This window comes from Corapipo altera, unplaced genomic scaffold, assembly GCF_003945725.1.
Source record: "Corapipo altera isolate COAL_440 unplaced genomic scaffold, ASM394572v1 257, whole genome shotgun sequence".
Classification (NCBI taxonomy): domain Eukaryota; kingdom Metazoa; phylum Chordata; class Aves; order Passeriformes; family Pipridae; genus Corapipo; species Corapipo altera.
The window spans coordinates 47,293-57,651 of NW_020885045.1; the positions used below are offsets into that span (position 1 = coordinate 47,293).

At 60.4% G+C, this 10,359-nt stretch overlaps 1 protein-coding gene across 1 annotated transcript in view; it reads left to right on the forward strand.

Moving 5' to 3' along the window:
* ZNF777 (zinc finger protein 777) overlaps positions 1 to 7,147 on the forward strand; it is a 22,476-nt gene extending 15,329 nt beyond the window's left edge. The window contains exons 2-6 of the mRNA XM_027668581.1: positions 99 to 516; positions 1,639 to 1,765; positions 2,449 to 2,562; positions 3,501 to 3,755; positions 5,303 to 7,147. Coding sequence (XP_027524382.1) covers positions 99 to 516; positions 1,639 to 1,765; positions 2,449 to 2,562; positions 3,501 to 3,755; positions 5,303 to 6,390 — 2,002 coding nt within the window. The 3' untranslated portion in view covers positions 6,391 to 7,147. The remainder of the gene's footprint in view (positions 1 to 98; positions 517 to 1,638; positions 1,766 to 2,448; positions 2,563 to 3,500; positions 3,756 to 5,302) is intronic.
* The last annotated feature ends 3,212 nt before the right edge of the window (positions 7,148 to 10,359 follow it).

Below are 10,359 nucleotides of genomic sequence, written 5' to 3' on the forward strand. Positions count from 1 at the left end.
GGGGGGGGGTCCCCATCACCCCACGGGGTTCCCCATCACCCTGAGGGTTCCCCATCATCCTGAGGGGTTCCCCACCACCCCGGGGGGGTTCCCCCCAGCCCTGACCCCGCACCCCTGTGTCCGCAGGCTCCGGAGCCGGTGCGGCCGCGCTGCCCCTCGCCCCTGCGGCCGCCGGCCGGCCCCGAGCGCACCTCGGAGCGGGAGACGCAGACGGCTGAGCTGTCCCTGACCGTGGTGGCGGCCGTGCAGGCCGTGGAGAGGAAGGTGGACTCCCACTCCACCCGCCTGCTCGACCTGGAGGGTCGCACGGGGATGGCCGAGAAGAAGCTGATCGACTGCGAGAAGACGGCGGCGGAGCTGGGGAACCAGCTGGAGAGCAAGTGTGCGGCGCTGGGCACCCTCATCCAGGAGTACGGGCTGCTCCAGCGGCGCCTGGAGAACATGGAGAACCTGCTCAAGAACAGGAACTTCTGGATCCTGCGGCTGCCCCCGGGCAGGAAGGGGGAAGTCCCCAAGGTAACGGTGTCCTGGGGTGCGGGGTCTGCACCCGAAATGCTCACGGAGGGCAGGGCCGAGGGGGGTGAGCGGGGACAGCCCCGGCACAGGTGAGTTGCTCCCCATTGGAGCTGCTCCTTCCCAGCTCATCCACCTCTGGGACTAAAGTACAGTGGGTTGCAGGACCCAGGGTGACATCCCGGTGCTCAGGCCAGAGGTTTCAGTTCTGCACAGCCCAGGAGCCATTTGTGGGGGTTTTTGTTTATTTTTTTATACCACCATTTGAACAAAAGCACCCCAGGTTTAGTGGTTCTTTCTCTTTGACCAACTTGGTGCTGCAAAGTCTCCCAGCCTGGGGAAGGAGAGAGCTCTGGGATTTGGGGAAGACAGATGAGTTCCCTGGGATTAGCCGAGGTCTGGAAGGAGCCCACCATCAATATTCAGTTCCTACTTGAATTTCATGATCTTACCACTAAAAGAAAGTCCACAGATGGGACCAGGGGAAAGGGATTGTCACTGGAGAGAGTGGAGAGGGCTGGGAAAAGGGGGGCTCGGACCCTGCACCTCATTAGTGCAGTGGGGGAGCAGAGGTGAAGCACCACATTTCCTTCTGAGGAGCTGCATTCCCACACAGCACAGTTTGCCTGTCCTGGATTTATCCTTAGGAATTATTCCTTGGCAAACAGGCTGGGAATCCATGGCCTGCTCCTGGCTGGTGGGCACACAGTAACCAAGGATAACAGGGAGCCCTGCAGGCCTGGGTAGAGCTTTCCCTGGAGTTCAGGGGTAATTGAATCCGGGCGTTATGTCAGCTCATCCATAGGGATGAGTCCAGCCCAGCACCCAGGTGTTCTGTCCTTTGTGGTCCCTCCAAGCCCGGTCACTCTGCAGAGTGCAGGGACTGAGAGGAGGAGCTTGGGGTCCTTTGGGAAGTACCAAAGTCTGGATTCATCACTGGGAGCCATCCGTTTGGCTGAGACCTTTAATGCCACAGAAATACCTGCCCAGCAGTTGTATAAATGTAAGAACCAACTGGTTGATGGCCGTGAAGGAGCTGAAGCCTGGCTGTGTCCCAGGGGGAGCTGCTGTCTCCGGGCTCCTGGGGAGGGAGGCAGCCCTTGAACCGGTGCTCTTGTGACCCAGGTGCCGGTGACATTTGACGACGTGTCCGTCTACTTCAACGACAAGGAATGGGAGAAGCTGGAGGAGTGGCAGAAGGAGCTGTACAAGAACGTGATGAAGGGGAACTACGAGTCGCTGATCTCCCTGGGTAAATATGGGGGCACGTTCTCTTGGGCTCCTTCTGGCTCCTCCTTGGGGATCCCCTTGGATGAGACCCAAATGTCCCGTTTTAAAGACTTAAAAGCACAGGAGGGTGTTTCTAGTTTGGGTTCATTCCCAGCTCGTGCCGTGGTGCTGTCCTGGCTGAGGGGGATCTCCATAGGCAGGTGGGCTGGAGACTTCCCAAACCTCTTCCAGCTGGAGCTAAATGGTGAAAAACCAGCACCTTCTCCGTGGCTGTTGGAAGGGCTTCCCTGCACCTTCTGGGTCTGCAGGGGGTACCAGCCCACGCACCCCCTTAGAGGGAACTTTTGCAGAGGGAAAAATTGTCTGATGTGATCTGTGCTTTGGGGCATTTCCTGCAGAGCTTCAGGAGAAATCCCGGCTCTGCTGGGAGCTGAGAAGTGCCTTTGGCTGCAGGAGAGCCAGGATTTGTCTGAGAAGTTCTAAAACCCCACCAGAAAAACACAGGGTTTGGGTTTCTTGCCTAAGGCAGTTCCTCTGTGTGGCACCTCAGCTCCTGCCTCTGGCAGTGCCCGGCTTTGCTCCCCACAGCCCCTCTGGATGTTCCTGAGTGTCTTCCCATGTCCCCCAGGCACTGGGGAGAGGTGGAAGGCAGCCTTAGACTCCCAGTGCAGTAATCCCTCTCTCCATCCCTCTGTCTCTCAACAGACTATGCAATTTCCAAACCTGGGGTTTTGTCTCAGATCGAGCAAGGAGAGGAATCGCGGGGCAGAAACGAGCAGGACTTGGAGGAGAGTGAGATCATTACTGATGCCACAGCAGGTGAGACCTTGGCACGAGGGGAGCCCTGGTTGTGTCCCGAGGAGCTGCTCATCCCTGGGCTAAAGCAGGTGTTGCTGGGAGCTGGGGGGGTTATCAGGAGGAGCCTTGCCTAGGAACAGGATAAGTTTGGCCGATCAGAGATTTGATGTCCAGGTACAGCTCAGCACATAAACCAGGGCAGGAGGAGCCCAGAGAGCTGGGCACTGGGAACCATCTGCAACCAGACCAGGTCCTCAGAGAGCCAGTGTGCCTGGCAAGGAAGGAGAATTGGGTCCCACTGGGAAAGCCCATCCACCCAGAAAATCCTCTCCACCCTCTCTTTGTGTGGATGGTGCCTGGGTTTATCCTTGGAGTGCCCTCCCGGGCAGGGAAATCTGCTCCCATCCTGTGTGCAGGGAGAAGGGGTGCTGGCTGAGGGGTTGCTCCAAGGGCAGGGCTGGGCTGGGAGAAGGGCACCAGGGATCCCGAGTCCCGGAGCAACTCCTGCTCTGGGATAAGGGGGCTGATAAATAGGTATCTTAGAAGAGGTCAGCTCCACTGGCCATCCCTGGTGCTAGGCTGTGGGTGTGGGGTCACTCTGACCCCCTGCCTGTGCTCTTCACCGCAAGGATCTTGAAATTAAATTGAGGCCAACGGGAAGAGGAAAATCGTTGGGATCTGCAGCCGGGGGATGTGGGGAGCCCAAGGGGTGCTGAGCTGTGGCACCGAGTCCCAGGCTGGGCAGAGACAGTCCCCTGGGCCTGCAGAGGATCCCAGGGGAGAGGCGGGAGCGTGGCAGGGATGGGAGAAGGGCAGGGGCTGGAGGGAGAGCAGAAGTGGCCGAGCAGGTGAAACCCCTCTGCGGGATCAGTGGCCAGACCCAGCAGGGATGGCTGTGAGCGGTGTCTCCATCCCGGCTCCCGGGAATGACGGCGGGCGGGAATCTCTCTTTGCTGCAGCTGGAATAAGGGTTGTGATCAAAACGGAGGAGCTCCTTCCCGAGGACAGCCCCGAGAACCCCGAGCTGCACGGGATGTCGGGGCAGTCGGAGGGCAGCTTCCAGAGCCCGGACGAGGAGGCGGCTTGTGAGAGCCCCTACGGCTCCGTGTCCCCTCCCAGGGACCTCCCGGGAACCAGCCTGGGGGACTCGTCCGAGTACGGAGCCGACTTCAACGAGATCCAGAGAGTCATCGTTCACCACGGGAGCTGCACAGGTGGGACCTTGGGACACGGCTCCGGGGCTGGGGGGGGGGTCAGGAAAAGGTGGGGAACGGGTTGGATGGACGGGCAGGGTTAAATATCCCCAGAACCAGCACCAGTTTCTGGCTGCAGCAGCCTTGGGAGCGGCTCTGGTCAGAGGTGAGGGGTCCTGCTGGTTGACCAGTGTGGGGGTCACTTGGGGCAGGTCCACAGGACAGGGAGGAGTGTGGCAGGACCCCCGTGGCATCCAAGCTGCCAGGAGGGACAAGGAAGGGTGAGGTTGTTTAGTGAAGAGACAATGGCACCAGGCCTTTCGTGGGTGGAATCCTGCCAGTCGGGTGGCACACGTGGGCCAGGTCCTACAGACCTGCTGTGAGGGGTGGTGGGAGAGCAGGGAGACAGGAGGTTGGGAATGGCGGGTCCCCTCCTCCTGACAGCTCTGTGGTGGGGTAACACAAACCAAGAGGGAGACAGTTGGGCTCCTGAGGGCCTCGTGGATCCTGTGGTCTGCTCATGGTTTAGGAAGGGAAAGCAGCCAAGCCACCAGTGGGGCTGGAGATGGTCCTTGTCCAAGGTGTGGGGCCTGGCTGGTGGGGCTGAGTGGGAGCTGTGGTGGCAGTGACTGGGTTGGGGGTGCTGAGCCCCCGGGTCTGCAGAGGAGGCAGGGAGGAAGAGGACCTGGAATTCCCCAGGACCCCTCTGCTGGAGGGAAGAGAGCCACAGCTTTGATACATCTGGGTTGCCTCTTGGGAAAGCATGGCTGCTCTTCCTGGAGGAGCACATGGGTCTGGCTCAAAGTGCAGCACAGGGTGACATGAGGGATCCACTGTGGATTTCCTCCGTGTCCCTGGGATGTGCAGTGACATGGGGGATCCACTGTGGATTTCCTCTGTGTCCCTGGGATGTGCAGTGATATGGGGGATCCGCTGTGGATTTCCTCCGTGTCCCTGGGATGTGTCCCTGGCAGGGCAGGTCTCACCAAACAAAAACACCGGGTCACTTCCGGCGTCGGTGACAGGAGGGGGAGCCTGACGTGCGTCCATCCATCCCACTGCTGGTCACACCGGGAAGCAGGGGGGTGAGGCTGAGGGAAGGGGACGTTCCCAGGCTGGGTGTGCTGTCCCAGGAGCGGAGCTGGGTGCCTGCAGCCCGGGGCTGTGTGTCCGTCGAGCAGTGCCGTGCCGGGAGCGTTGTTGTATCCCAGTGAAACGGCAGCAGATGGAGCTGCTCCGAAATCACTCGGCCACACGAGCCTTCACAAACTGATGGTGCTTTTACCCCCCACATCCTGCAGCACCATGAAATTGCCACACGTTTTGGCAGGAGGGTCCGAGGGCCCCTCAGGGGCTGTTTGTCTGAACTCCGTGTTGAGGGGTGACATGGCCCTTCCCAGCGCTCCGGGCTCCGACTGCAGCCGGCTCCCTCTGGGTGGTGGGGCAGAGCAGGCAGGGGCAAACAGCTGCAGGAGCCCGTCAGATGTTCCTGCAGCACCCCCCATGTGCATAAAAGGCCACCCCTTCCCACCCCGTGACCCTGACGCTGTTCTGGTTTCCTCCCACAGAGGACGGGATTGTGATCAAGACGGAGGAGGAGGAGGAGGACGACCCCGACACGCTGGAGCCGTGTGCCATGTTCTCGGGCAGGGCTGAGCCGCCGGCGTTCCCCAGCCACGAGGCCGGGCTGGGCTGCGAGGCGCAGTGCAGCTCCAAGGCCCAGCCCAGGGGCCTGGCAGCCCGCGTGAGGAAGCCGTCGGCCTGCGAGAGGGACCCCGGGGAGATGAAGTCGGCCAGCGCCCAGCAGCGGAACCGGACGCGGGAGAGACCCTACATCTGCCCCGAGTGCGGCAAGAGCTTCATGCTCAAGATCAACTTCATGATCCACCAGCGCAACCACCTCAAGGAAGGGCCCTACGAGTGCCACGAGTGCGACCTCAGCTTCCGCAACAAGCAGCAGTTCCTGCTGCACCAGCGCAGCCACACGCGCCGCGGCGTGGGGGTCCCGCGGCGCCCCGAGCACGGCCTCAAGCCCCCGGCGCGGCCCCCGCCCCCGGGGAAGCCCTACAAGTGCTCCGAGTGCGAGAGCAGCTTCAGCCACAAGTCGAGCCTCAGCAAGCACCAGATCACCCACGTCGGGGAGCGGCCCTTCACCTGCGGCGAGTGCCGGAGGAGCTTCCGCCTGCAGATCAGCCTCCTCATGCACCAGAGGATCCACGCCGGCAAGAACGAGATGGCCTTCCTGTGCCCCCAGTGCGGGAAGAACTTCACCCGGCCCTCCCACCTGCTGCGGCACCAGCGGACTCACACCGGCGAGCGGCCCTACCAGTGCAGCCAGTGCGAGAAGACCTTCAGCGAGAAGTCCAAGCTGACCAACCATTACCGCATCCACACGCGGGAGCGCCCGCACGCCTGCGCCGTCTGCGGGAAGGGCTTCATCCGCAAGCACCACCTCCTGGAGCACCAGCGCATCCACACGGGCGAGCGGCCCTACCACTGCACCGAGTGCGGCAAGAACTTCACGCAGAAGCATCACCTCCTGGAGCACCAGCGGGCGCACACCGGCGAGCGGCCCTACCCCTGCACCGAGTGCACCAAGTGCTTCCGCTACAAGCAGTCCCTCAAGTACCACCTGAGGACGCACATGGGAGAGTGAGGGGCTGCCCGGCGGCTTCCTCCCCCTCCTCTCCCTCCCTCCACCCCTCCTCCTCCTCCTCTTCCTCCTCCTCCTCCTCCTCCTCCACTCATCTCTCCCGCCCTCCCTCCATCCGTCTCCCCCCACCCCAGCTCAGGGCATGGACATCAAGGAAGCTTTGTGTGGTAGCGCCGCTGGTCTGGTGGAGACTGGGCTGATTGGAAATAAATTAATGAATTAAAGCAAGCAACGCGCGGCAAAATTAAAAGATTATATATATATAAAATTAACAGAAGCAGCTGATTTAGGGGGAATCCTCACCACCAACAAAAGAAACCTGTACAGGGTGTTTTGCCGGAGTAGGACTCGTAACTGCTTTTTAAATCTACTGTTTGGTTTTTTAAAATAAATGTGGAGGAACTTTTTAATTGATAAGCAACCTTAGGATGGGCAAGATTTTCTGGGTGGTTTTTTTTGTTTTTGTTTTTGTTTTTTTGTTAAATGCTCTGTAGGCTGATTCTGGCACAGTCACTTTTTGTCCAGGAGCTCTGCAGAGGTGCTGCCTCGTCCCAGCTCTCCGGGCTGGACGCGAGAGCCGCTTGGCAGCGCGTGGTTACAGAAGCTCCGGCCGGGGGGAGGTGAGTAATTAACAGATCCAGCTAACGAGGAGGTTCTGCGTGTGTCTAGATTGGAAGCGCCGGTAGGTGCCTGCCCGGCTCGCGGGGCTGTGATGCACTCCTGAATTATACAATAGAATAAAATTCTAGTTGCAGTAAAAGAGCCTTTTTCTGGTAGGACCGCTCAGCAAGGCTCCTCCAAACACTCGTCCCTGGCGCTCAGTCCTCCCGGGGGTCCGGCCTTCCTGCTGCCACGAGGGCATCGGGGTGCTGGGGGTCTGGCCATGGCTGCTGTGGGGTCACCGTGGACCTGAGCACAACACCTTGGTGTGTTCAACTGCTCCTCTGCTCTCTTTGCACTAGTGGCAGGAGCAGCGGGATTCCTGCCCCAGATGAGGAGCAGGTCCTGGGCTGGCTCCAAGAAAAGACCTGATCAGCTCGGGGCTGCCTGTGGGACATCTCCCGGTTCCCAGGTCCTCGCTGCCGGGGTCCCTCACCACATGTCACAGGGGGTGGGACACGGGGCTGTCTCCTTGCTGTCTGCACCAACTCAGTTCCCTGTGATCCGGTTTGTCCTCAGTGCATCTCCTGAGGTTGGGCTGTGGATGCATCCGAAGGGCCAGCCCGTGGCCAGAGGGGTGACACCAACTCCCTGGAGCACACTGGGCTCCTTCCCAGCAGTGTCAGATCTCATGTGGGACAGTGGCATCAATAAACAGAGCGATGATGGGATAAGTTGTCAGGACCTGTTAATGCCTTTGCAGGACCAAAGTCCTCATCCAGGACTTTCCCGGTGTATGAAACCTTCCCGAACTTGGAATTTGCAGCCTCTTCCATGCTAGAAAGCACCGGAGGGCAGTGCAGCCATGTGGAGCTGCCAAGAGCCACCAGCCAGTCACTGCCGTGGACAGGAGCATTTTGGGGCTGCCAGGACAGGCTCCAGCCAAGGTTCAGCCTTCCCACTGCTCTGGTGGTGCCCACAACTCCCTGGAAGCAGTTTGGGGTTTCAGGTCAGGGTGTGCAGCCTGACGTGGGTTGACACTTCCATCTCTGGAAGTGGTGGAAGGTGTCCCTTCCAACCCAAACCATTCTGGGATTCCATGTGAAGTGCCACAATGGGGCTGGGTGTCCTGGGAGGGAGGTGTGGGTGCAGGACAGGGAGTCTGGCTGCAGCCTCGGGCTCCTCAGCAGCTTCCCTGTATCCCTCTGATCTGGACTAGATGCGATTAAGGGGAAGAAGGAAATGAAAAGCAGAACTGACTCTGTTTCTGAGTGGCTCGCGTTCGTCACACTGGCAGCACCACGGACCTGGCAGCACCTTTTTCCTTGCTAAAAATGGAGGGATTCAGCTTTTTTTTTTGGCAAAACCAGCACTAAGGAGCCCTTACCAGCCTGGTTGCCCCTCTGCAATGCCAGGACCTTGGTGTGGCCAGGCTGGCAGTGCCCCTGCTCTGCTCTGCGTGGCTGGGTCCCACGTGGCACCTCCTCTCCCCCTCACACTGCTCCTTTCCCACTGCACACAGACATAACTGCGCTGCTCGCTGGATTCTGCCAGGATTTAACAACATCCAGGTGACCTTGAGCGGCTCAAGTGTCAACAATCCATCTCCCACGACCCTGGGGGGGATATGACAGGGCCATCAGGCCCCCCCTGGCCGGCACTGAGCTCAGGGTGGCAGCGGCACCGAAAGGCCACGGCAGCGGCGCTGCTGTGGGCACAGATCTGGGGGTGGCACGTGCAGGAGCAGCCTCTCTGCCCCCCCTCTCTCTGCAGGGGATCAGCAGGTTATCACCCTCCACTCAGCCACGGGTGGGTTCGTTTGAGGGGTTGCTCAGTGCTGCAAACACCGCTCAGCCTCGGGGGTCCCAGCTCCTCGAGGGCTCGTGCTTCCATAGGGTTGTGCCGGGGGAGCTGGACATGGAAGCACCCAGAATGCAGCAGCTCTGGGGACAGGGAACAAGCAGGAGCCACCACAGCTGGGCTCTGAGTACCCCCTGGCAGCACCCCACAGGCTCTGGATGAGCAGGGACACCCCGGAGAGCTGCAGGGATGGGGGGCTGGAAGCACCATGCCCACCCCTCTGGAGCCACCGGGCCAGGGTTGGGGACCCACTGGGGTGGGGAAGCTGGAGCGTTCAGCAGGACATGGCCATGGCAGGGCAGTAACTGCCTGGAGAGGGCGTGTTTGACTGCTTTATTGTGTCAGGGGTGCACGGGGTGCCCCCCCAAATGCTCCTTGGGCCCCAGCTGGCAGCATGTGAGGGTGGCAGAGGAGCCAAACCGATGGCTGAACACAGGGGGCTGATTTTGGGCACGCAGCACCCACGGCAGCAGCACAGAAGGGGCAACGTGGTCCCTGTAGAAAGGCACGAGGTGGCTCAAGAGGCTTTCTGGGAACCCTCTGCCCTTCCCCAAGCACTGCTGCTGCTCTCCGGGTGTTTTGGAGCTGTGACAAGAGGGAAGGAGACACTGGCAGAGGTGCTGGCAGCCACGGGATGTGGGGATGGAAGCTGGAGCCCCCCTGCCTGGAGCAGCTCTGGGTTCGGGGGGATCTCAGGAGAGCAGGACGGGGCTGGCAGCACACAGTGAGGCAGCCCCGGCACAGGATTACCCTCGGCTCCCACAGGGCACAGCTGCCACTCCAACACAATCCCTTCCAACTGCATTAACCCCAGCACGGGCAGCCGGGAATCGGCTCCGGCAGGCGCGAGGCCTCGGGAAGGATCCCAGGGCCGGGCCTTGGGAAGGATCCAAGCGCCAGACCTCGGGAAGATCCTGCTTGGCACCTCCACCCCGCCCGGGGCAAAGCTCCCAGAGGCCTTCCAGGTTATTAATGAGTGAATTAATTTAAGCATCCCGAGCATCCACGGGGGTTGGCAGTGCCGAGCCGGAGCGTGCCGGCTCTGCCCCGGGGGAAGGCTGGGATCAGGGCTCACACTCACACACACTCAGCCCGGCCCTCCCTGTCTGTGCCCGCTCACATGGGCTGCCCACGGGCACACGTGTGTGCAGAGATGGGCACCCACAGCACACACAGAGGGGCCCTGTGTCTGTGCCCCCCTCCCGGTGTTTCCCTGCTCGTTCCTCCCTGGTTTGCAACACACGCACAGACACACAGACACACACAGACACACACACAGACACACAGATAAATAGACACAGACACACACAGACACACAGACACACAGACACACAGACACACACAGACACACACACAGACACACACACAGACACACAGAAACACAGAGACACAGAGACAGACACACACAGACACAGACACAGACACACACACACAGACACACACAGACACACACACACACAGACACACACACACAGACACAGACACACAGACACACACACACACACACACAGA